At 45.4% G+C, this 27,239-nt stretch overlaps 1 protein-coding gene and 1 non-coding gene across 2 annotated transcripts in view; one reads left to right on the top strand and one right to left on the bottom strand.

Moving 5' to 3' along the window:
• Positions 1–26,687, top strand: part of CACNG6 (calcium voltage-gated channel auxiliary subunit gamma 6) — a 49,377-nt gene extending 22,690 nt beyond the window's left edge. The window contains exons 2-4 of the mRNA XM_060256324.1: positions 20,074–20,148; positions 24,560–24,697; positions 25,637–26,687. Of these exons, the coding sequence (XP_060112307.1) occupies positions 20,074–20,148; positions 24,560–24,697; positions 25,637–25,872 (449 nt within the window). The 3' untranslated portion in view covers positions 25,873–26,687. The remainder of the gene's footprint in view (positions 1–20,073; positions 20,149–24,559; positions 24,698–25,636) is intronic.
• Positions 14,280–14,350, bottom strand: TRNAR-GCG (transfer RNA arginine (anticodon GCG)). Its single transcript has one exon. It is a non-coding gene; the product is annotated as a tRNA-Arg (tRNA).
• Positions 26,688–27,239: the final 552 nt, after the last annotated feature.

The raw sequence follows: 27,239 nt of genomic DNA, 5'->3' as shown, positions 1-27,239 counted from the left end.
CCTCCAAATTTTCTTGTTTGACCAATTCAAAAAAAGACTTTAGCAATTTTCCTTCCTTATTATTTTTTTTACCCCCAGACCTATCCAGTGTGTTAGCCAAAATACAAGAATATGGGGAGTTGGTGGGACTTTGTATTAATAAAGAAAAATCAAAACTTCTATGTAAAAATATGCAAATAAATAAGCAACAAGAATTACAGAGACTAACGGGCTGTGAAGTTACCTCCAAGGTAAAATATTTGGGTGTGCAGATAACAATGCAGAATATTGATTTGTTCAAAAATAATTATGAGAAGCTATGGCGTAAAATGGATGAAGATATGTTAAAGTGGAATAAACTTAATTTGTCACTGTTGGGTAGAATAGCCGCAATTAAAATAAATATTCTACCAAGAATAATGTATTTGTTTCAAACTATTCCGACTGTGAAAGACAGTAAACAATTTAATAGATGGCAAAAAAAAAATTCAGAGTTTGTGTGGGCGGGGAAGAAACCAAGAATTAAAATGAAAATTTTAACAGATGCAAAAGAGAGAGGCGGATTTCAATTACCAGACTTAAAATTATATTATGAAGCAGTTTGCTTAGTATGGATAAAAGAATGGATAATGTTGTTAAACAAAAAACTCTTAGCGTTGGAAGGTCATGGAAATAAATTTGGCTGGCACGCTTATATGTATTATGGGGGGGAAAGATAGATGGCTTTTTCTCTCACCATTATATAAGAAACAGCTTGCTAAATACATGGATGAAATATAAGAAATATGGAGATGAGAGAAAACCGTTATGGATAGTGCCAGCCGAAGTGATAAAAATTACAGCTGAGACGGGTGAAGAAAAGTGGTTGTCATATAATCAACTATTTTAAAAAGTGGCAAAATAGAATTGAAAACTGCTGAAGAGCTGAATAATAAATATGATTGGTTTCAAATACAACAAATAAAGAGCTTGGTGGAGAATGACATTAAAACTGAAGGAATAAGAAAAGAGCAAACATTAATGGAAAAAGTTTTGCTTGGAGACAACGAAAAATTAATTTCAAAATTATATAAATTACTTTTAAAATGGTCTACGGAAGATGAAGTAGTGAAATCTCAAATGATTAAGTGGGCAATTAATGTAAATAAAGAAATACAGATGGAAACTTGGGAATATTTGTGGAAGAACTCTATGAAGCTTTCGATGTGTCATAGTATTAAAGGGAACTGTTTTAAAATGATGTATAGATGGTATATGAGTCCTAAGAAATTGGCAAAGATGAATAATAAGATGCCAGACAGATGTTGGAAATGTAAAAAACATGAAGGTTTTTTCTACCATATGTGGTGGACTTGTGAAAGAGCAAAAAAGTATTGGCAGATGATTCAACAAGAAATTTCTAGGATCTTGGGATATGAATTTAAGAAAGTTGCAGAGAGTTTTCTGTTGGAATTACAAATGGAAAAATTTCCAAAAGAAGATAGAACTATAATTTGGTACTTGCTTTCAGCTGCTAGGACATTATATGCGCAGTTGTGGAAGCCAGAAAAAATACCAGAGAAATGGGATGGGATTGTAAAAGTTATGACATGAAGTGAAATGGACAAATTAACAAGAATTTTAAGAGACTATGATTTATAAGTTTTTAAGATGGAGTGGAAAAAGTTCAGAAGATATGTAGAAAAAGAATGGAAAATAAAAGGACACTGGACAATTTTTGATAATGATTAAGTCTTAGAAAAAAGAAGAATATTAATTTTTGTTTTTATTAGTTAAGGGTACCTTTAAACATTAGTACTTTAAGTAAATAACACCGGTGGGGGTCAAGTAACGGGGGGAGGGGTGGGTAGAAAGTAATATATGGGATAGATAAAAGAAGTTATTAATGATGCAAGAAATATAATTTGTTACCATATGTTACCAAATAAAATTGTTTTAACCACCAAAAACTGTGAGCTAGCTCACATTAACTCAGCTTAGAGGGAACACTGGTGCCAGGTATGAATCTTCTACTGCCATAGAAGCAAGCTAGGTGACCTTGGGCCAGTCACTCTCTCAGCTAGGGTTGCCAGCCTCCAGGTGAGGCCTGGAGATCTCCCTCTTTACAACTGATCTCCAGATGGCAGAGATCAGCTCACCTGGAGAAAATGGCTGCATGGAAGGTTGGACTTTATGGCATTGTACCATGCTGAGGCCCCTACCCTCCCTAAACCCTGCCCTCTCCCAGATCCATCCCCAAAGTCTCCAGGTATTTTCCAACAAAGACCTGGCAACCCTAAACCTAAATCACAGGGTTGTTGCTGTGAGCACAAAAATGAAGGAGAGAACCACTTTGGGTCCTCGCTGGAGAGAAAGAAGAACATGCTTTTGAGTTGCAACTGATTCACAGCAACCCCATCCACAGCACACTGGAAGTGAGAGACAAACAGAGGTGCTATTGCCTTGCTCTGTGTAGCAACCTCTGTCTTCCTCAGTGGTGTTCCATCCCATCCAAGAACTAACCAGGGTTGACCCTCCCTAGCTTCCAAGTTCTAATTAGCTTGGGCTAAAAGCTGGGCTATTTGGGCTGCTAATAAGGAGGAAAGTGGGTTATAAATAAATTTCAATAACCCTGGGTTGTTTTGACAACTACTGCAGAATAAGCAGTTCATGCCAACCAGATGAGCCCTGTGAGCTGCTAGAACGTCCATATAATCTTAAAATCAATCCTTGCGATGAAGTCAACTTGGGCAGTGGGTCATTCAACATGCAATAGGGAAGCATAGGAAAAGTGATACATTTGCATGTGCAAATTATCCTAGAGGCAGTTTTCACAAGAGTCTTGAAAACCATATAAAATCACTCCCCCTCAAATCCTTAACAAAAACACTAATGCTCCAGCAGATTCCAAAGACCCAGCTGTTCATAAGTGAAAACCCACTCAGCCCCTCTCTAGAAAGTGAGGACAAGAAAGCTTCACCTCTGGAAAGCTTACAGCCTTAGGGTAACAAATCTGAGTTGTAGCAGCCATGTTGTAGCAAAAACATACAGGAATCTGGTGGCACTTTAAGAGATTTACTGAAGCGTGAGCTTACAGGGGCCAGAACCCATGTCATCCAATGCAAGATGTGCATGTACTGAAACACTGGTGTATGGACGACTGTTAGCATCCTATAACTATCTGCTCACAGGTGACACTGGAAGTGCCCAAAGGGTGAGTGTATATCCCCTTTCAAATCCAAACCCCTGCTGACTCAAAATATCCACAGGACCGCCTCTTCCTCTATGCGCCACCATGGCAGCTTTGCTCATCAGAGCAGGGCCCTCTGTAGGTGTCAACCTAAAATGGGCAAAATCAACAACTGCACATGGGGCTTCTCTGTTGTGGCCCCCATCTTATGGAATACCCTGCCTGAGAAGGCTCCCACTCTCCTGGCTTTCCACAAACTATGCAAGATTTAATTATTCAAGAGGGCTTTTCTGTGCAGGGAATAGAATAGTGCTGTACAAAATGGATAAATGATTAGGGACTGCAGTCTATACCACTGGATTCGGCTTGCTATAAGTAGGATCCTACTGTGTAATTTTGCATCATTAATGTGTCATGTTAAAACTTAATACTTTGCTTCAGATTTCTGTTTAGTTCTACAATCTTAATCCTATGGCATTGTTTGCTGAATGTCCCATCCTGCATGGTTATCTGTCCTGAGTTCCAGTGAGAAAGGCAGACTATAAAAAACCATAAATAAATACAAGCAAATCTGCAATCCAGACTGCCAGGCACATTGTGCATGCCATGTTTACCCCTTCATTGCTGCAAAAATAAGCCACCAACTTGGTGTGTATGTATGAATGACTCACCCCAAATCTGTACCAGGCTACAGGCATCACGTTCCTACAGGCATTCTGTTCTCTCCCTGTTGTCTCAAACAGTACTTAAGAATGGTGTCAGTCACATCACACACTCAGCTGTGAATCCTTAAGTGCTGAGTGAAATCCAGTGATGTGTGTCAGCCTACAGGCATTCACATATGCACACAACTAAGACAGGCCAAAAGTCACTTAGTGCTTCTTTAAGTAGGTACTAACCTCCCTGCCCTATCCTTCAGCACTAGCATCAAACATCAGCCATTGGGACAAACAAGAAGTCTTCAGTTTCTGGACAAAGGCCTTTCAGCCACCCCAAGGTTGCCAGGTCTGACTCAAGAAATATCTGGGGACTTTGAGGGTGGAGCCAGGAGCAAGATTGTGACAAATACAACTGAACTCTGAAGGGAGTTCTGGCTATCACTCCAAAGGGAGTTCTGGCTATCACATTTAAAGGGACAGCACACCTTTTCAATTCCTTCCTTCCATAGGAAATAATGAAGGATAGGGGCACCTTCTTTTGGGGCTCATAAAATTGGACCCCCTGGTCCAATCTTTTTGAAACTTGGAGGTTATTTTGGGGAGAGGCACTAGATGCTATACTGAAAATTTGGTGCCTGTACCCCAAAAAACAGCCCCCCCAGAGCCCCAGATACCTGCTTGTCACAGCCATGATCTTGGCTCCACCCCCCAAAGTCTCCTGGCTCCACCCCCAAAGTCTCCTGGCTCCACCCCCAAAGTCCCCAGATATATCTTGAATTGGACTTGGAAACCCTAATAGAATCGGACCCCCTGGGCCAATCTTTTTGAAACTTGGGGGCAGGGTGAGGAGAGGCACCAGATGCTCTGCTTAAAATGTGGTGCCTCTACCTCAAAAAAAAAGCCCCCCCAGAGCCCCAGATATAATTCACGGATCAATTCTCCATTATACCCTATGGGAATTGGTCTCCACAGAGTATAATGGAGTACCCAGCAGACATCCCCCCCCTGCTTTCTGATGACCCTGAAGTGGGGGGAGGGCCTCCAAATCAGGGGATCCCCTGCCCCCAACGGGGTATTGGCAGCCCTAAGCCACCTCATCAAATATTTTTACTTCTATGGTGGGTTGGCCAGTTGAACAGCTTGACTATCTACACAAGGAGTAGGGTTGCCAACTCTGGGCTGCAAAATTCCTGGAGATTTGGGGGCAGAACCTAGGATGGGTGGAGTTTGGGGAGCGAGCTCAGCAGGGATGTGACACCACACATAGACTGCTCTCCAAAGCTGCCATTTTGCCCATGGGAACTGATCTCTGTAGTCTGGAAATCAGTTGTTAGTTCCACCTGGGAGCTGGAAACCCTAGTAAGACTCCTAAATAACTAAGGTTGCCAACTCTGGAGATTTTGGGCATGGGTAAGCAGGGTTTGAGGAGGGGGAGGGATCTCAGCTGGGTATACTGCCATAGCATCCACCCTCCACAGGAGGGAACTGATTTCTGTAGTCTGGCTTCCATAAATGAGTGAACAAGGACTTGGGTCTGAATTGTACTAGCAGCTAGGTCAAAAGAATTGATAATATGAGTGCTTAGGAAAAGCAGATTCCCTAGTCAGGGGTGTCAAACATGTGGCCCTATGAGGGCTCCTATCTGGCCCCCAAGCAACTGGCTGCTGTCTGCTTCCTTCTCCCCCTCTTTTGCTTCCTTCTACATTACAGCTTGCTTTCCAAGGCTTGCTCAATCACACAGGACCTACTGTCAGACATTGTAACTTAAACAGTTTAATGTGCCTTAAACTGTTCATGTCCCCTTGCCCTAACTGACTCCATTTTGAATGATCCTACTAACCCTGTGAATAAAAGCTTGCATTTCAAACACTTTTGCAACAGTTACTAACTCCCTTGGGAAATTCCTAGCATAGCACTAACAAATGTAACAGCTCTTTGAAGATAGTGAGCCTTAAGGTAACCAGCAGGGTTCCTTCCTTGAGAAAGAGATAAGGAGGCCTGGGAACTGGCTATTGCCTCCCGAAAGTGTGAGAATGGTTTTATTGTTTAGCTTTTGATGTTAGAGGTTAAAATGGCATGTTCTGCTTTGATTTGTATCACTCAATCCGTCCCTATCCTAGACTACAAGTTCTCAAATAAATGGATTAAGCTGCTACAAACTATGGTCCATTTTACTTTGAAGTTCCAAGTCTGACATTTTGAGATTGATCCCTATTTTGGAGCTTATCCAAACCGGCAACTTTTAGCTGGATGGCTGCCAGAGTACCGGATAATGGAGAGCCCACTGAGCCAACAGACGAGCCGGTGATCCCACGTAGAGTTACCATAACCCTAAGGAAGGGGGGATCCCCGATACATTTCTCCACACTACTCCTCACCCCGAGGAAGTGGGAGCCGCGCAAATCATCAGCCCTGATGGATGAGGCCGCCGGACAGTTCACCACCCTGATCTCCGGAGTGGGCGCCAAGGGAGAGGATGCGGCAACAGGAGGAGAAAGAGGGGGAAGCCCCGGAGATGGAGACAGCCAAATCTCGAGAGGGAGCGAGGAGGCCCTCCTGTTGAGGAACGAGATGCTGCTGTGGGCCAGAGAAATCCAGAACGAGGTCCAGGCCAGCCACATGCACATCACGCATGAACTGCAGAGGCAACTGGACCTGATCCGCGAGCAAATACAGAGGGGCCCAGGCGACCGTCCGCCAGCGGACCCCCCCCCCCCCCGCAGACGTGCCAGAGGAACCAGCCGGGCCGCCACCCGATCAACCAGCGGGCCTGGCCCCTGCGCCTGCACAGGCACCGGTACCAGCGCTGGCAGGACCACCGCCAGGCCCCATCCCCATGCCAGCACTGCCTCCAGGGTGGCCAGTCGGACCGCTCGCCCCCCAGATCCCGGGGCTATGGGATGGGGGGAGAGGGAGAGAACTACAGCTAACCTTTGACGGGGATCCGGAGGAGGTGGAGTACTTTACTATCCAGTGCAACAGCTTTATGACGCACTGGGGGGGAACCTTCCCAACTGAGCTGAGCAGAGTAGACTACCTGGCCTCCAAGCTGAAGGGGGCCGCGAGAAGATGGTTCGTGAGTATATACGAGCAGCCTGGCCCCAAGCCTCAGACGGAGGTGTTTCCGCTGCGGCGACCCCGGGCACCTGGCGGCTAATTGCCCCAAGAAGCCACGCGCCCCGCCACAGACCCCAAAGCAGTCAACCATGGGACCCAAGAAAGCAGGGAGCAAGCCGAAGGAGCCCAATCGGGGCAGCGCCGCCACATCCCTGGCGATTGACGAGGATATTATAATGGTCGACGACTCGGGAGAAGATTGTGGGATCCAGAGTCGGCGGGAAACGACAGCGACCTGCACTGAAGGGTGCCGAGCGGCAGGTTGTGGAACTGACGGCACCACTACGGGTGAGAATAACGGGGGCCCTGCTGTTTATGCCAGTGACATTGTTAAACCCCAAACTAAAACGATTCATGCATACCTGAGCGTTAATAGACTCTGGCTGCACCCGGGAGATCATTACCCCTTGGTTAGTAGAAGCCCTAGGACTGGCCAAGGTCCCGCTCCCCCACCCCATCCAGTTCGAACAGATGGATGGAACAGCCATGAGGGGGAAGCCGTGCACAGAAGAGACCCAAGAGGTGCCAGTGGGAACCCAAGACCACTGGGGGTGGAGGTCTTTGTAGTAGCCCCATCTTCGTCCTTCGATGTCGTGGTGGGGGTGGGCTGGTTAGCCCGACACCAACCAGACATTCAGTGGGAAGCCCAAACGATAGACTTTACGGACTGGCGGTGCAACCACCACCACTGGAGGGAGGAATGGGGCCCCACACCCCCTCCGGCGAATGAAAAGACGTGTGTAACGGTGGAGGAAATCCAGTCGATACCCAAAGAATACCAGGACCTCCGACGCGTGTTCAGTGAGGAGGAAACTAACGAGCTGCCGCCCCACCGAGACACGAACTGTGCTATTGAACTGATTCCGGGGCAGGAGCTCCCCAGAGCTAAACTATACTCAATGGGGTGGGCGGAGAAGGACGAACTGAGAAAATTCATAGACAAAAATTTGAAGCGGGGGTTCATAAGGCCTGCCACGGCACCCCACACTGCCCCGGTCCTCTTCAGGAAGAAGGATGGGAGCCTGAGACTTTGCACAGACTTTCGCAGGATTAACGGGATCTCCATGTCCAATGCCTACCCCATCCCCCTGATCAAAGACCTACTGAGCACAGTGTCAGAAGGGCGGGTTTTTAGCAAGCTTGATCTGAGGGATGCGTACTTCTGAGTCAGGATTAAAGAGGGGGGTATTGAACTACTTGGTTCGCTGGAAGTATTTCCCTAGTAGCTGTGACGAGTGGGTTAAGTCAACTGACCTAAGAGCCCCCCAGTTGCTAAAGAAGTTTTACCTACTGCACCCAGACAAACCCCGAGCAAGAGCTTAGGGGGGGCAGTATGTCAGACATTGTAACTTACCTGTTTAATGTGCCTTAAACTGTTCATGTCCCCTTGCCCTAACTGACTCCATTTTGAATGATCCTACCAACCCTATGAATAAAAGCTTGCATTTCAAACACTTTTGCAACAGTTACTAACTCCCTTGGGAAATTCCTAGCATAGCACTAACAAATGTAACAGCTCTTTGAAGATAGTGAGCCTCAAGGTAACCAGCAGGGTTCCTTCCTTGAGAAAGAGATAAGGAGGCCTGGGAACTGGCTATTGCCTCCCAAAAGTGTGAGAATGGTTTTTTTGTTTAGCTTTTGATGTTAGAGGTTAAAATGGCATGTTCTGCTTTGATTTGTATCAATCTCAATCCGTCCCTATCCTAGACTACAAATTCTCAAATAAATGGATTAAGCTGCTACAAACTATGGTCCATTTTACTTTGAAGTTTCAAGTCTGACACCTACAGAGCAAAACCTCTATTTTCCCCATTGGCTGAGGCTTCTCCACAGGGCCAGATCTAGGGAGGGGCGGAGGAGACGCTTGCCCCGGGCACCACCAGAGGAGGGCACCAAATTGAGTATGGAGTCCATTCTATTCTATGTGCCCTTAAGGTAGAATGGGCCCACAAGGGGGTATCATTTTTTTAAATTTTGCCCTCTCCTCAAAAAATATGTAGATCCAGTCTTGCTCCTCCCTTGAGAAGGAAAGGGGGGAGGGAGAGCCTGCTTTGCCAGGCTCTCTCAATCACACAGTGGAGCCATTGAGCCAAGCCTCTCTTCCTTCCATTGGCTGAGGCTCCTCCCCTTCCTGGTTCCCTGGGGAAGGAACAGAAGAGCCAGAGCTTCCTTTGCCCAGTTCCCTGGATCCCATGGGAGAGATACAAAGAAAGCACCTATAAGACCAATGAGTGCTAGCGTTTTAAGTATGTTTTTATTATTATTTTTAAATCTTTGTGTTTGCCTTTATAAAGTCTATATCTCTGCTACCTGGCATTACATCTTATGACGCACATGGCCTGGCCCGACAAGATCTCATTTATATTACATCCGATCCCCATAACTGAGTTCGGCACTCCTGCCTTAGTGCCATGGAGCTGGGTGGGTGGCAGCCAGGACTCCTCAGGACAGAGGTTCTGGAAATTAAACCAACAGGCCACCAGAATTCTGATTCTCTCTGTGGGAAAAAATGGGGCTGGGTGTGACATAACAGGAGGGCCAGGAGCCAGAGCCCTTAAATCCAGCCATCTCCCACGGCTGTGTCCAGGATCGACTGGTTTCTTCCTTAGCCTGACAGGGCTGGTGACTGAGCTGTAACTTAATCGGCAGCTTGGGCTTGTGGGCAGCCGCCTGGAGAACAGCCCGGAAAACAGGGATTGGAGCCAATTACTTGGCTAATGCTCCTGGCTTATCTCCCCGTAACTGGAGCCACTGCCGCTGCCTTTTGCTGAGCTAGGCCCGACTTCGAGTAACTAATCAACCGCTCCTTTTGCAGCAGGCCCCCCAGGAAGGTGTGCCTAGAAACTGGCAACCTCAACAGTTTCCTGCCACAAAATGTGCGAAGCAGTCCCAGCTGGTGGGAAAAGAGGGAGATCTTGGGGAAGACAGAACCTTTCAGTGTAGCCTCCTTTATTGGGTCGCTGTGAAATTAGAATGGTGATTCGGGGGAAAAGGGTGGGAGTAGACCAGAAACAAAATTTGAGAGCTGAGAGAGAGGCAAGGGGATCTAATACTTTCCCTCCTTCATCTATATATTTAAACTGCACTTCTCTCTCTCCAGAGTCTGTTTGTATATTCAGCAGAAAAGTAGTATGGCACTTCTGGACAGTACCACTTCAGTCAACTAGTGGAGGCTGAATGTCTGAATACTTTCCCATGGTGGGAGGAAAACTAACATGCAGCCTGGAGTGGTGCAGTTAAAACTAAATGTAACTTTATTAAATGTATAAATTGGCCTCTCCCAAGCCACACATCAACACAAACAGGCTACTTTTATCACCAATATACATGTATCTGACTCTACATATATTTATGTAAACCTGCCCTACCAATTAATAGTCTTCAGTCATTTGTGTAATATTGTATTTGAAAATTCACCCAACAATTCCTATCCCTCAAAACAGAATGGGCTTACAAACATTCTATTACCCATCAGAAAACAACTTCCTCAATTTCTCCTTTCTGCTACAATCAAAATTTCCCCCCAAATATTACTCTTAGGAGACAGGGGGCCCCAAGGAAGAAAATGAAGAAAAAGAAGATGATATTGGATTTATATCCTGCCCTTCACTCTGAATCTCAAAGTGGTTTATAATCTCCTTTACTTCCTCCCCCACAACAGACACCCTGTGAGATAGGTGGGGCTGAGAGAGCTCTCTCAGAAGCTGCCCTTTCAAGGACAGCTCTGTGAGAGCTATGGCTAACCCAAGGCCATTCCAGCAGCTGCAAGTGGAGGAGTGGGGAATTAAACCCAGTTTTCCCATATAAGAGTCCGCACACTTAACCACTACACCAAACTGAATGGCCTAGCAGTGAAAAATCACCTTCCATAAGACACAATGCATGGGCTGATCTGTTGTGATATAATGACTACAATCATGGACGCAGACTAAGAATATCTGGATTCAAATCCTACCTTATCAGTAAATCTTGGGCAAGACACTTTAACTCCCACAATTGTTGTGAGGGTAAAAATGGGATGGCTTCACATTCTGTGTTTCTTGGAGGAAATGAGGGCTGTAAAGGTGAGCACAGAAGGCAGTGGTATGATATGAAACAATTGGCAACGGTTCCCATCATGCAGGCTGCGATTCAAATGTAGGCCATCTCTCTGAACTGGTTGAGGAGAGGATGCTACAGGGAAGGCAGTGTCTTTTCAGTGTGGGATAACTCACAATTTAATAATTGGTATTGACATTAGAAATTGCATTAATTTGGAGAGGAAACTGTCACCACAATTCTCCTTTGTCTAATATACTGTGGTCCATAGGGAGAGTTGGATGTACAGTATGTCACAGAAGTGAGTACACCCCCTCACATTTTGTAAACATTTAAGTATATCTTTTCATGTGACAACACTGAAGAAATGACACTTGGCTACAATGTAAAGTAGTGAGTCTACAGCTTGTATAACAGTTTAAATGTGCCGCCCCCTCAAAATTACGCAACACACAGCCATTAATGTCTAAACTGCTGGCAACAAAAGTGAGTACACCCTAAGTGATAATGTCCAAATGGGGCCCAAAGTGTCAATATTTTGCGTGGCCACCATTATTTTCTAACACTGCCTTAACCCTCTTGGGCATAGAGTTCACCAGAGCTTCACAGGTTGCCACTGGAGTCCTCTTCCTCTCCTCCATGACAACGTCACGTAGCTGGTGGATGTTAGAGACCTTGCGCACCTCCACCTTCCGTTTCAGGATGCCCCACAGATGCTCAATAGGGTTTAGGTCTGGAGACATGCTTGGCCAGTCCATCACCTTTACCCTCAGCTTCTTTAGCAAGGCTGTGGTCATTTTGGAGGTGTGTTTGGGGTGGTTTTCATGTTGGAATACTGCCCTGCGGCCCAGTCTCCGAAAGGAGGGGATCATGCTCTGCTTCAGTATGTCACAGTACATGTTGGCATTCCTGGTTCCCTCAATGAACTGAAGCTCCCCAGTGCCGGCAGCACTCATGCAGCCCCAGACCATGACAATCCCACCACCTTGCTTGACGGTAGGCAAGACACACTTGTCTTTGTACTCCTCACCTGGTTGCTCCCACACACGCTTGACACCATCTGAACCAAATACGTTTATCTTGGTCTCATCGGACCACAGGACATGGTTCCAGAAATCCATGTCCTTAGTCTGCTTGTCTGCAGCAAACCGTTTGCGGGCTTTCTTGTGCATCATCTTTAGAAGAGGCTTCCTTCTGGGATGACAGCCCTGCAGACCAATTTGATGCAGCGTGTGGCGTATGGTCTGAGCACTGACAGGCTGACCCCCCACCCCTTCAACCTCTGTAGCAATGCTGGCAGCACTCATATGTCTATTTCCCAAAGCCAACCTCTGAATATGACGCTGAGCACAGGCACTCAACTTCTTTGGTCGATGCTCTTGGCCACCGTGCTACAGCTCAGTTTCAGGGTCTTGGCAATCTTCTTATAGCCTAGGCCGTCTTTATGTCGAGCAACAATTCATTTTTTCAGATCCTCAGAGAGTTCATTGCCATGAGGTGCCATGTGGAACTTCCAGTGACCAGTATGAGGAAGTGAGAGCGATAACCTGCTCCCCCTTTACACCTGATACCTTGTACCACTAATGAGTCACATGACACCAGGGAGGGAAAACGGCTACTTGGGCCCCATTTGGACATCACTTAGGGGTGCACTCACTTTTGTTGCTAGCAGTTTAGACATTAATGGCTATGTGTTATGTAATTTTGAGGGGACAGCACATTTACACTGTTATACAAGCTGTAGACTCACTACTTTACATTGTAGCCAAGTGTCATTTCTTCAGTGTTGTCACATAAAAAGATATACTTAAATATTTACAAAATGTGAGGGGGTGTACGCACTTCTGTGACATACTGTATGTTTCCTTGTTCAGTCTTATATTCTACATTACCCGTTACAGGATGCCACGCAAGCCTACAGACTAGGTTCCTCCCTACTCCTCTCTCACTGATTGGCAGTTGTGGTTTAGTGGGTTCATGGGTAGTCCTGCCCATTCAGTCATAAAATGGGTAGCACTTCATTCAACTGGTATACAATGTTTTAGGAGCAGGAAAGAGGGACAGGCCTCACTACATACTGTAAATGTTGCACATCTGAGTGTTTAAGTTGGTTCTATATTGGTTACAGTTATTGTTCTGTAGTCTTGCAGTTCCGCGGGGCCTGCAAGACTACCCTCTTCCGGTTGGCCTTCACCGATTAAGAGGGAAACTGCTAAAGAACTCGCCATCATAAATGTAAACGTAATTATAGCACCAGTATATATTTTATTAATTTTAGAATTTTAATTAGAATTTTAATTAAACTGTCAATGTAGTAGTTTTATTGATTGTATGATTAATGTATGAAATAATGCTGTTAGCCGCCCTGAGCCTGCTCCGGCGGGGAGGGCGGGATACAAATAAAAATTGTTGTTGTTGTTGTTCTATGGAATTTGACAGTTTAACTGTTTTTAAGTGCTATGCTAGAAACCACTTGGAAACTTTTTATTAAAGTTTGTTCCTTAACAAATGTGTTACAGCTCACTCACTCCTCCCAGGTACTATCACACACTTAAAGTAGGGACACTAACCTCTCTTGCTGGGAGAGTTGAGTAGCTGAGTAGGGTTGACAGGCCACAGCAAATAACCCTGTGGAGGAAATGTGGGGTGAGCCCTGATGCACCAACATGCTTATTACATTGCCAGTAAAAACAGGAAATGACATGGTAGATGTGCTAGCATTTTGCAAAAACTCTACAGAACCATGGAGATTTTGCAAAATGCCAGATTGCCCAACATGTCTCTTCCAGATTTTACCAGGTGATGTAAACATGCCAGTGCAATGCCATTGTGTGTTTCTCCAACACAAACACACATTTCCTCAGGCCCCAGCAGGTAACAAAGAGGGAGGCCCAGCATCTCCAAACTATAGAAACCAGTTCCCCTGGAGAAAATGGCAGCTTCGAAGGGTGGAGTCTATGGCATCACATCCTTGATGAGCTCCCTTTCCAAACTCTGCTCTCCCTAGGCTCCACCCCGAATCTCCAGAAATGTCTCCACCCAGAGGTGTTATTTCTAAAGAAACCAGCACTGGAGGGAGATTTAATTCCCCTCTCCCTGCATTTTGCTGTCCCAATCTGAATGAGGATTTAAATTTCAATGAGGAACTTCAAGGAGATGTGTTCTTGACAGGACCCAAAGCATATGAACATATGAAGCTGCCTTATACTGAATCAGACTCTTGGTCCATCAAAGTCAATATTGTCTTCTCAGACTGGCAGCGGTTCTCCAGGGTCTCAAGCTGAGGTCTTTCACACCTATTTGCCTGGACCCTTTTTTGGAGATGCCAGGGATTGAACCTGGTACCTTCTGCTTCGCAAGCAGATGCTCTACCACTGAGCCACTGTCCCTTCCCAAAGCAGATGGATCTGAAGAGTGTATTTTGTAGTCAGGCCCTGATTGAGAGCAAAATCCGAGAGCAAAAGTCCAGTACAAAGTGTTGGTCATTACCTTTAAAGCCTTACATGGCCGAGGACCAGCCTACCTAAGGGACCGTCTCTCCCCATATGAACCCCAGAGGGCACTGAGGTCAGTAGGAAAAAATAAAATGGCGATCCCTGGGCCGAGAGAGGTCAAGCTCCAAAACACCAGCGCTCGGGCCTTTTCAGCTGCGGCCCCTGCACTGTGGAATCAGCTTCCGGAGAAAGTGTGGGCCCTGCGGAACCTTGACCAGTTCCGCAGGGCCTGCAAGACCGTCCTTTTCAAACAAGCATATATCGACATCAACTGCTGAACTGCTGTGAATAAAGGACCCGCCATCTACATTACTATCGAACCATTTAAACTGGCAGAATCAGCATCACAGAACTAACCACTACTACTGCCAGATAAATTTAAATTAACTTAAATTATGTATTTTAATCTACTAACTGGTTTTTATATGTTTAATTTTAATTGTTAAATTTACAGTTTTTATCTATTAATGTAAATGTATAAAATGCTGTTAGCCGCCCTGAGCCGCCTAGGCGGGGAGGGCGGGATACAAATAAAATCTATTATTATTATTATTATTATTAAAACTGGAGACGGCATATCTGCATCCAGCCTCTTACAGTATAGGAATGCTAGTTGCGGTCTTGCACACATTAATAATTCAGCAAGCATTCAGAACCTGAATTTACAGTTTTGAAATTGGAACATTCTCAATGTGTGTTTGCCTTTGAAATTATTCTTGAAATCAGGCCACATTTTGGGCATAGGGTTGCCAAGTCCAATTTAAGAAATATCTGGGGACTTTGGGGGTGGAGCCAGGAGACATTAGGGGTGGAGTCAAGATCAAGGCTGTGACAAGCATAACTGAACTCCAAAGGGAGTTCCGGCCATCACATTTAAAGGGACGGCACACCTTTTCAATGCCTTCCTTCCAAAGGAAATAATGAAGGATAGGGGCACCTTCTTTTGGGGCTCATAGAATTGGACCCCCTGGTCCAATCATTTTGAAACTTGGGGTATATTTTGGGGAGAGGCACTAGATGCTGTACTGAAAATTTGGTGCCTCTACCTCAAAAAACAACCCCCACAGAGCCCCAGATACCCGCGGATCAATTCTCCATTATTTTCTATGGGAATAAATCTTCATAGGGAATAACAGAGTTCCCAGTAGACATTTCCCTCCCCTCCCCCCCCCCCCCGCTTTCTGATGACCCTGAAGCGGGGGGAGGGGCTCCAAACCGGGGGATCCCCTGCCCCCACCTGGGGATTGGCAACCCTATTTGGGCAGGAGCTCACAGGAGCGGAGCTCCGGAAGCTCTAAATTTTATTGTGCTCTTTCTTTCTCAAATACCACCCCCCCCCAAAAAAAATACTTGTTTCTAGACTCCATTGTTCAAACCCCCTGTGAGAATTTTGCTGAACTCTAAGATTTGACACACTTTCCAATATCTTCCCCTACAAAAAATGGGAAAATAACCAAAACATATATAGCAGACAGGTGGAAACCTTCCTCATGCCACTGTGGCCACATAGGAGAAAGTAATTTAAAAAGTATAATGGGAGCAATGTTCCCTCTAAGCTGTGGAGTCTTGTGAGCAAAAATTCTACTCAGCTTAGAGGGAACACTGAATGGGAGTAAGGCTTTATTATGACAATTCTAAGTCAAGAAGCATTTTAAGGTAGATGCTGAGCTGATATAATTTAGAACACCTTCTGGTGATGTCAGGGGTGTGTGGCATATGTAAATAAGTTATGCAAATGAGTTGTACTAATGAGCTCCAGCACCTCTTTTTCTGCAAAATGACTCCTGCTTGGAATGATCCTTTCCTTGTCAGTGCTTGTGTATGCTGCAAAAGAAAAAGCTGTAAATAATACACCTATGTAAATTTGATCACTGAGTTTGGACTTTGGACCCTGAGTATTTACAATCATGTGACTGTATAGTCTAGGTGAGGCCCAAGAAGCCCAGTCAATTTTGCCTATAAACAGAGAATACCCTCTAAAAACACACCACAGAACCTTCTACTATGCAGAGGAATTCCTTGACAGAAAAATTAAAATTGACATAGAAAAGGTTTCTGGAGAGCAGTAAGTTTGAAATCTACTACAATAGAAGGCAGGTCTCCTGTTCCTTTAATATTGCATCCAAGACATGGGGGGGATTTGTAGCCTGGTACACCTTTTCTCACCTTTCAGTATTGAGACATGACAAGCTGCCCTGGGCACAAATTTCTCTTCTTCACAATTAAAGCCTCTCTGACATTTGGCCATCCTAGAACATTGCATCTGCCAGGCAGTGTCCTCAGAATGGCTTCCAATGCTTTTTTGTCAGACCCCAAAACTCTCCTATCTTCCACCTCCTCCCATTTATACTGTTCCTTTGAGCTAAAACCTCATGGGACAGGACTGCAGGGTTGAAGCATGGCTCACAAAGGACGCCCATGAGGGGAATGATCTTACAGTCAGTAACAACCGCATATTTTACCAGCACAATCTTTCACGCAAATGTCTTGCCTGCACACACATAAATGCATACAGAGAAAGAGAATGCACACACTTGCTCCCCACACCCTGGGGCTAACTGGAAGTTGTCCAGCCGTACAGAGTAAGTAATTGCTAATGTTTCTCTCTCCAGGGACGCAATTAAATACATTCCACTGGGCAATGTAAGGCCTTAGAAAGGACAAGCCCCGAGGTTTGAGATGCAAAAGAATCTTTTTTGTCTCCAACTTTGCTTCATTTGCCAAGTTCTGCAAGTTCCTCCCTGTCCACCAATTAAAAAAAAAAAGTTTGTGTAACATAGTTAAAAGTAGAACCTTTCAGCGTCATCTCCTGGATTTCTCCAAAACTTCCCCAGTATTAAATTCAATTTAAAAAAAAAGGTAAAGGTAGTCCTCTGTCCCCATAAAAAGTCTGTCATGAAAACATTGTGAAAACAACATCACCCCAGAGTTGGAAACGACTGGTGCTTGCACAGGGGATTACCTCTACTTTTTTAGTCCCCTGTGCAAGCACCAGTCGTTTCCAACTCTGGGGTGACGGAATGTTTTCATGGCAGACTTTTTACAGGGTGGTTTGCCATTGCCTTCCCCAGTCATCTACACTTTCTCCCCAGCAAGCTGGGTACTCATTTTACCGACCGCGGAAGGATGGAAGGCTGAGTCAACCTGGAGCCGGCTACCTGAACCCAGCTTCCACTGGGGATCGAACTCAGGTCACGAGCAGGGAGCTCAGACTGCAGTATTGCAGCTTTACCACTCTGTACCACGGGGCTCTTTCAAATTTTAAATACACTGGCAAATAGTGTAGGAATTAGGGTTGCCAAGTCCAATTAAAGAAAAATCTGGGGACTGGGCGGAGCCAGGAGACTTTGGGGGTGGAGCCAGGAGACATTGGGGGTGGAGCCAGGAACAAGGATGTGACAAGCATATTTGAACTCCAAGGGAGTTCTGGCCATCACATTTAAAGGGATAGCTCACCTTTTAAAATGCCTTTCTTCCATAGGAAATAATTAAGGATAGGGGCACCATCTTTTGGGGCTCATAGAATTAGACCCTCTGGTCCAATCATATTGAAACTTGGGGGGTATTTTGGGGAGAGGCACTAGATGCTATACTAAAAATTTGGTGCCTCTACCTCAAAAAATAGCCCCCCCCAGAGCCCCCAATACCCACGGATCAATTCCCTATTATTCCCTATGGGAATTGTTCTCCATAGGGAATAATAGAGTGCCTAGTAGACATTTCCCTCCCCCCCCACACGCTTTCTAAAGGGGGGGGAGGGCCTCCATACCAGGGAATCCCCCCTCCCTGCCCCCTCCCTCTCTCACACACACAAATACTTACTTGGTCTTCTTCCCTCTGCCTGCTGTGAAAACAAAAGCAAAGAAAGGGAGGGGCCGTTCTCCGGCGAAGCCCTTCCTGTTTCCTCCTTCCTGCCCAGCCTTAAAGGGGCAGACATTTTACAAACTGCTCAGGACAGACATTTTACAAACTGCTACACCAACATGAACCCTACAGGTATGTTCTCCCCCCCTCCACCCCCCCCCCCCGCTTCCTGATTTCTGGAGACCGGGGGATGAAGCTGTGAACCCAGAAGTCTCCCGCCAAAGCGGGGGGGTTGGGAAGCCTAGTAGGAATGTGGAAAGTGTAGGCATTTTTGCCTGTGAAGTTGCTTAAGGTTAACTACTGAATCATGTCTCATCGTCTCAACTTCCCTTTTTCAAAAAACACTCAAGCTTCTAGTCCTTGAGATCACATGTTGCAAAATTTGCAGGCGTGCTATGAATATAATATATATAGTCTCTAATGGCCCTGAGGGGAGCCAATCATGGCTATTTGCAGAAAGTATGTGCTTTAAAAAAACCCCCAAGAACAGACACACCTCACCCAAATCTGCATTTCCATTCCACAGTTTTTGGAGTTCATAATTAAAACCTGCGGCAAACAAGTAATATGATAAAATAATCTGTAATATTTGAAGAGGTCTTAAATAGAGAAACCAAAAATGCTCTGAAAAGACATTGGTAGTCTAAACTAGGGCTGTCAATCCCCAGCTGGGGATTTGGGGGGTGGAACCTGAGAAAGTGAGGTTGGGGAGGGGAAAGTCCATACAGTCCACCCTCCAAAACAGCTATTTTCTCCAGGAGAATTGATCTCTGCAGTCTAGATAGCAGTTGTAATACTGGGAAATCTCCAGGCGCCACCTGAAGGCTGATAACTCTATGGCAACAGGTCATGTGACTCAAACATCTTTCAAAGTATATTGCTTAGATAGATTCATGGAGGTTAGGTCTAGGATTGCCAGGTTCGTGTTGGAAAATACCTGGAGACTTCAGGGGTGGCTCTGGGAGAAGGCGGGGTTTGGGGAGGAGTCTCAGCAGGTCATAAACTTCACCCTTCCAAGCAGCCATTTTGTCCAAGGAAGCTGATCTCTGTCAGCTGGAGATCAGCAGAAAAAGGGGGGAATCTCCAGGCCCCACCTGGAGGCTGGCAACCCTAGGCTAGGTTTATTCTAAACAGAACCTCCTGGACAGTATTGCCAGCTCTGGCAGGACCAGAGAGACAGCATGATATCTTTTACTCCACTTTCCAGCAGTGATACTTTATGGCAACTTCACAGGGGCACAGTGGTTCATCAACCACGCCTAGGTCCAGTTTGCTCTCAAAATGAGAGCTACTTTCAAAGTCAAAGCTTGAAATAAATGTTTTGTTATTTCTGCCTGCATTCTAAATTTCATCCTAGCTCTCTGGATCAATGGACTAGATAGCAGCCCCAGGAGGTGGGATTAACTTTTCTCCTCACACACACTGCTCTCCTGACCTCGAATGGCCCTTCAGAGCTGCTGTTTGCTCTCCTGGGGGAAACATGAAGACTGTGAGTCTGGTTCCCTGACAGAGAAAACAGCAACTCCAGTAGGCCACTTAAGTCACAAAAATTCAAAGGAGGGAGGGGGGAAATTTAGCTCTCCCCCTCCCATGCCGAAGCTCTGAAGTAAATATATATCTTGTATAACCTGCCTAATTTTGTCCACTGTGCCTCTTTTATCAGCTATTTCTTCAATCACCACAACCCAATCCACCCATCCCCCTAAGCATATGCCCCCATTTGTTCTAATTTGCTTTTATTTCTTTATTTCAGAAGCCAACTGTTCATATTTCAAGTTCTTCACCACTGGGGAGAATGCTCACATCTTCCAGAGGACAACTAAAAAAGGTGAAACCAGCATTATTTCTCAGTCATCAAGAACAGGTCACTGGGGTTGGTGCTCCTGCCTCCATGTCAAGTTGGGACACGGCACCATTTTAAAAAAACGGCACCATTTAAAAAAATACATGAGGGCAAAGGGAGCTGGGTTGATCTGAAGCAGTGGGACAAAGTTTGAATACAGTGGCGCTTATAAGACCAACAGAAGTTTTATTCACGGTACAATTTACTGCCATTTTATTCATGATACAATTACTGTACTGTAATTTACTGCCATTCACAGATCTTTCCCTCATCCAGTCTTGGCTGTATTCACTCAGTACTTATGCATCTTGACTTTAAATCAGGGGTGTTGAACTCATTTATTATGAGGGCTGAATCTGACATAAATAAGACCTTGTTGGGTCGGGCCATGCTGGGCCGGGCCATATGTGTACTTATTTAAGATTAGATAGCAGAGATATAAATTTTATAAAGGACACAGAAAAACACAATTAAAGATCTTTTTTAAAAAAACTTAAAACATGCTTAAAACATTAGCACTCATTGGTCTTAAAGGTGATGTCTTTGTATTTCTCCCGTGGGATCCTGAGAATTGGGCAAAGGAAGCTCTGGCTCTTTCCTGCCTTCCCCAAGGGACCAGGAGAGTGGGAGCCTCAGCCAATAGAAGGAAGAGAGGCTTGGCTCAATAGCTCTGCTGTGCAATTGTGATAGCATGGCAAAACAAGCTCTTCCTTCCCCCTCCTTCTTTCCCAAGGGAGGAGCCTCAACCAATTGAGAAAACAGAGGTTTTGCTCTGTAGCTCCTGTGTGATTGAGCAAGCCTTGCAAAGCAAGCTGTTACACAGAAGGAAGCAAGAGAGGGAGAAGGAAGCAGATGACAGCCAGTTGCTCAGGGGCCTGATAGGAGCCATCCGGGGGCCTGATTCAGTTCCCAGACCAGATGTTTGACACCCCTGCTTTAAGTGGCCCTTCCCAACAACACCCCCACCCCACCGCTGTAAGTAATGGTTGAGGAGGTTCTGTTCCACTGTAACTGAAAAAGTGTGCGTGAACACAAAAGCTTACACTGTGAATAAAACTCTGTTGGTCTTAAAGGTGTCACTGGACCAGGGCTTTTTTGGCAGAAAAAGCCCAGCAGGAACTCATTTGCGTATTAGGTCACACCCTCTGTTGTCACCAGAAGTGACATCACCTATTTAGCAGGTTGCTCTCTGCATATTGACACAGAACACCACAGTGCCATCAGCTGCATTTCACGGATGTGTGTTCTCACACAGCCCAATGAGAGACCTTTTGTGCCCCACCCCCAACATAGACAGAGATACTGAGCCATATGTGGTGGAGCAGGCAGCAGTAGGCCCAGCTTCTCCTGGGAGCACGTGGCTGCCTAGTGCCTTCCCTCTGCCAGAGACCTTTTTTGAGCTGGAGCGCTGGCCAAGCCAGCCAGAGCTGCATCCCTCTGCGTTCCTGTTCAAAAAAAGCCCTGCATTGGACTCAGACTTTGTTCCACGCCCCTATATTCTCTTTGGGAAAATGCCTTGTTAACATTGTGTTAGGGTGAGTCCCTTTAAGAGACTACCATTTCGCTAGGGTCTCTGGTTTTGTCTGTGACAGGCAGAAACAATTTGTTGTCAGGGTCTCACACGCCCCACCCTTCCCCCTCCTTTATGCACAGAACATGATTGAAAGCTTCTGGATTTGGAAAGCTCTGAATTGCACTCCATTCCTAGTGACATCCAAATGCAGGTTCCTGGACAGACTGCAATTTGTTTCCTCTCCACAAACCGGGATACTAAATTGGGATTAAATTGAGGCTTCAGAATCCCAGTTTCTGGAGAGAAAACAGGTTGGGGCAGGGGGACCCCCCCTGGTTTGGAGGCCCTCCCCCTGCTTCGGGGTCATCATTTTCAGCATAGCATCTGGTGCCTCTCCTCAAAACACCCCCCAAGTTTCAAAAAGGTTGGCCCAGGGGATCCAATTCTATGAGCCCCCAAAGAAGGTGCCCCTATCCTTCATTATTTTAAATGGAGGGAAGGCATTTAAAAGGAGTGTGGTCCTTTTAAATGTGATGGCCAGAACTCCCTTCAGATTCAATTGTGCTTGTCACACCCTTACTCCTGGCTCCACCCCAAAAGTCCTCAGATGTTTCTTGAGTCGGACTTGGCAACCCTACACACACCCTGACATCACCAGAAGGCGAATAAATTATATCGGCTGAGCATCTACCTTAAAATGCTTCTTGAGTTATAACTGCCATAACAAAATCCTACTCCCATCACACTTCTTAATTTACATTCTCCTATGAGGCCACAGAGACCTGATGAAGATTTCCATCTATCTGCTTTATATGTTTTGGTTATTTTCCCATTTTTCATGGAAAAAAATATTAGAAAGTTTGTCAAGTCTTAAGAGTTCAACAAAATCCTCAGAGGGGGTTAGAACAATGGTGCCCAGAAGCAAGTACTGGTGGGGTGGGGGGAGAAAGAAAGAAAGAAAGAAAGAAAGAAAGAAAGAAAGAAAGAAAGAAAGAAAGAAAGAAAGAAAGAAAGAAAGAAAGAAAGAAAGAAAGAAAGAAAGAAAGAAAGAAAGAAAGAAAGAAAGAAAGAAAGAAAGAAAGAAAGAAAGAAAGAAAGAAAGAAAGAGCACAATAAAATTTAGAGGTTCTGGAGCTCTGCTTCTGTGAGCTCCTGCCCAAAATGGGGCCAGGACATCACTATGAACTGGAATTTGATTCAGGCTTCTCAAGCTAGGAATTCTTTTAGCCAAGCATGAACACAGGCTGTGTTTGCGCCCGTCACAGGCAAACCTCTGCTTGTCACGATGTCTGAGTGGGTGAAGATATGGATGCCTTGACTCTAGCAGACACACATCTAAACCCACATGCACGATACACTCAGCATCACAAGCCTGCTGCCTGACACACTTCAGTTGCTGAGGTATCTGTTCTGCATTGTTGCTGATAAACTGAAGGACAATGATGTTTTGTCTGCTATTCCTTTAACTGAAAGATCAAACACAACCTTGGCTTTTAAATGAGGTGAGAACAGCCTATTGCAGAGTGACTAAAATCCTGCATTTAAAAAAAAAAAAAACCCCTGTAGCTATGTGTCATTGTGGAGGTGCCCTCAGGCAGTGACCTTTGATACAGAGTGTATGTGTGTGTGTGTTGTAAGCATGTCCCTATTTCCATCTGTGAAATGCTGGAAACTATGAGCCCCATTCTGCCTGCCAAGCCTCTCTAGCTGGCCTCCCATTCTTTCCACCTTTCCATTCTTATCGCTGTTAAGCCTCACGCCTTTCTCTGCTCCACACAGCAGCTGCCAGCACCTTCGCTGCAATTCTGCTTATGACTCTCCCCCCTCCCCCAAATACGTAGCTGTGCAGCTCCTTAGAGTCTGAGCAGTCCCTGCGTTACTAGTGGAAACTGCTTGTAAACATCACCATTTACATATGAAGCTGCCTTATACTGAATCAGACCCTCGGTCCATCAAAGTCAATATTGTCTACTCAGAGGCTGGTTCATTTGAGGCTGGTTCATTTGAAATTCCATTTCTTAAAGGCTGTGTATGCCCATGGCCAGCAACCAGATTTCCTGGAGGGCTATTTTAAGAATAGTTATGCGTGGAGGGGCCATTCCTCGACTCCAAGCCCCCAACACAGCCTCTGGCCATGCCTGGTTCATACAGCTGCTGCTTTCTCCTGCACTGGCTACAAGGGTCAGATTTGGCTCAGAAGAGTCCCCTACTGTACACTCATCCTCTCCAGCATTGGATTTATCTCATTTACAAAATTTGTGTCCCACCTTTCTGCCCATACGAGGGCTTCCAAGACTGACAACAATTTAAAATGTACATAATTAAAAGTACATTACAAAACTGTTAAAATCATCCTCCCTCCCAAACATATATCATTGCAACAACTTTAAAAAGAGTTAAAAACAAAGTTTAAAATACATGCAAACAGTTAAAATGCAAGCAAAACATAAAAACGTTAGGAAGGAGGGGATGCCAAACTAAATAAAAAAGTCTTCATATGGGAGAGAGTTCCAGAGCTTTGGAGCCATGATCAAGAAGGCCATCTCCCAGACTGCCACTCACCTAATCTCACAATGCGAGGCACCTGAAGTAGGGCCTCCAAAGTTGACTAACAGTCAGGTGGGTTTATAAGGGATTAGGCAGTCCTGCTGGTATGTTGATCCCAAGCTTATTTTAAGTAGGCAGTAGTCTGTTTTTGATAGTCTATATTTTTATGCTGGGCTGAGTCCTTAATACTGGATTTTAAGTAATATCTTTTTCATTTTTTTATTATTTTTATTTTCTAAGTCACCTCAGGCAGGTTCCTGAAGAGGCGGCCCAAAAGTTTTCCTAAATAAATAAACTGCTGTTTCTCTCCCCCTCCAACCCGGCAATGCTGCGTAGAGCTCAACATTACAGCCGCTGTGGTGTCCCTTCTCAGCATCACGCTCATGGCCATGGGATCACTTTGCATCACTATGGCTCTGAGTAAAGGGATTGAATTTCTCCTGAAACCAGCATCCATTTTCTTTATTATATCAGGTAAGAAAAGACTCCTGAACAGTCCTTCCTTCTTTGGGTCCAGGGCAAGCTCCGCACCCCCTCCTCCACATGAACTGCCATGGATTTCTATTTACAATGCTTTAGGCAGGCTTTTTTTTAGCCTCATCTTTTCAGATGTTTGACGTTTTCATTTGAGTGTTTAATCGGCACCTTTCCTTTAAGCTAGTGTTTTGTGTGGTGTTGTGCCCAGTGTCTGATTAGGATCTTGGAGACTCGGGTTCAAAGGTCCCACTCTGCCTCCAGGTGGGGTCTGGCGGTCTGCCTGAATTCCATCTGATCTACAGACTAGAAAGAGCAGTTCCCCTGGAGAAAATGGCAGCTTCGGAGTGTGGACAGTATGGCGTTACACCTTGCTGAGGTCCCTCCCCTCCCCTCCCCAAATCCCACTTTCCTGAAGCTCCACCTCCAAATCTCAAGGAATTTCCCAACCCGGCGTTGGCAACCCTATCTGCCAAGGAGGCTGGCTGAGTGACCTTAAACCAGTCACTCCTATCAATTTAACGTAGTTCTGACGGCTGTGGTGGACAGAAATTGGATGAAGGGAGAATGATGCTGTAAGCTGCTTTGGGTCTTCACAGAGAAGAAAAGTGGGGTATAAGAATCTAAATAAAGCAAAGGAGAGGTGGGAGCTGCTTGATGATTAGCTAGCTGTTGTGGCTATCAGCGCTGTCTCATGGGGACAGAGGTGGTGATTGGCTGGCTCTTGGCTGGCCTTTGGGCAGCCATCTTTTCCAGTAAACAGGAAGAACCAGTTACTTTGGGCTTGAGTCATTTCAGAAGTTTGTATGCTGTCCAAGCAGAGGTGAATGTAGAGCCAAAGCAGGTTCGCCACATCAAATACATTTGTCTTCCTCTCCCAAGTAGGAGTCAAGGCCTCTGTGTAAAATGCCCAACCCCATCTTCTCTCTCTTTCTTCAGGTATCATGGTGCTGGTATGCTTGGAGGTTTTCCGACACTCGGTCCGGTGGCTTATCACCTCTGATGAGACCGTCCCCCTGGAGTACGAATATTCCTGGTCTGTGGCTTGTGCGGTGGCCGCTGGATCCATCTTGATCTTCGGCGGGGGCTGTTTTATCCTTCTGTCCATCCCAAGCTTGCCCAAAAAGCCCTGGGAATACTGCATCAAAGGCAGAAGCAGCACCACCACTTCCTAAAACCCATTTTGGGATGGGAGGGAAGACTCCCCCCAAGTCTCTTGGTATCACTGTGCAACACACAATCACACACATATATATTTGTATCTCCACCCACCTCTAGCGGATGGGAAGAATCAACCTTGACCCCTCACACACACACACCCCACACATCCGCCCTGATTCTCCATCTGGACTGAGTTCCCCTCCCCATTTTGTGACTTGTAAATAGAACCACTAGTGCTTGTTTTGTTTGGGATGGGGGATGGGTCGAGGGTGGGAGGGACTGAAAGGAAAGGGCTCTCTTTGTGAATGTGGGGGAAGCAGTGTTAATGAACGGAGCAATTACGATGGAAGGGAGGATAAAGGGCTGTATTTTAAAACCTGGTTTTTATAAATGGCTCAATGGAGGGGCTGTGCCTTGGAGTTTGTTAAAATTGCTTTGTCGGTCACAGCCCCTTGACCTCATGAAATTCTGTACCAAGCAGAGAATTAAGTTCCTTGAGCTTATGTGTGTGCATAGCACACAAATGCTCAAACTCAGACACATAGGTTCGAGCATCCCATCCCTGCTGGGCCCTGTGACTGTTACAGGATGTAAGGAATCCATGAGGCTTATCAACCTGAAAGTTCCCGGGAATTGCAGCAGGTTACCACAGCAGGGTACCCTGGAGCACAGAGTAATTTCAGAACCAGTTATTCCACAAACTTGGGAAAGATTATGCTGGTTCCACTGCAGTTTACAGACCTATTTTCATTAGGGACAAAACTCTCAAAAAACTATTTTGCTTACAAAAAATGACATTAAAATTCTCCTTATCTGAACTTTAAAAAAAGGCAATATTCCTAATTATTGATGCTGCTGAAAGTAAAGTTTTAGAGAACTAACTGGTAGGAAATTATTAAATTCTGAGAGCTTGATGCGGTTGCCTATTTACTCAGGAGAGGCCTGCAAAATGGCAAAAGATGCAGAACAGTGGGCAGGAAAGGAAGGGGAAGATATGAAACAAAAAAAAGGTAGATCATGCCCTGAATTCCAGATACTCTCACATGGTTTCCTGAAATGTGATAAATATTTAAGGTTTGGCATGGGGGGAGATAGGGAGTATGGGTTGGATCCTACCAACTCGTCTGCTAAAGAATCCATTAGTTCAATTGATTAAATTGTGGCCCCTATATATTTTAAAACTACTTCTAATACAAAAACTGTAAGTGGCAGGTGCAATCTTGGAGGAGGCATTCGTCCTTCTCGTTCACATGCAATAGAATGCCTCTTCTAAGCACAGAACTTCTTTCTTCCAAAATTTTCTCCCAGGCTACTGATAGGGGTGGCCATGCCTCTTCTAAGCACATTACATGGAATTCCAGCATTCTTTTTAAAAGCAAAA

This window comes from Heteronotia binoei, chromosome 15 (genome assembly GCF_032191835.1).
Source record: "Heteronotia binoei isolate CCM8104 ecotype False Entrance Well chromosome 15, APGP_CSIRO_Hbin_v1, whole genome shotgun sequence".
In the NCBI taxonomy this organism is placed as follows: Eukaryota; Metazoa; Chordata; class Lepidosauria; order Squamata; family Gekkonidae; genus Heteronotia; species Heteronotia binoei.
This window is presented reverse-complemented; position numbering and strand designations above follow the sequence as displayed.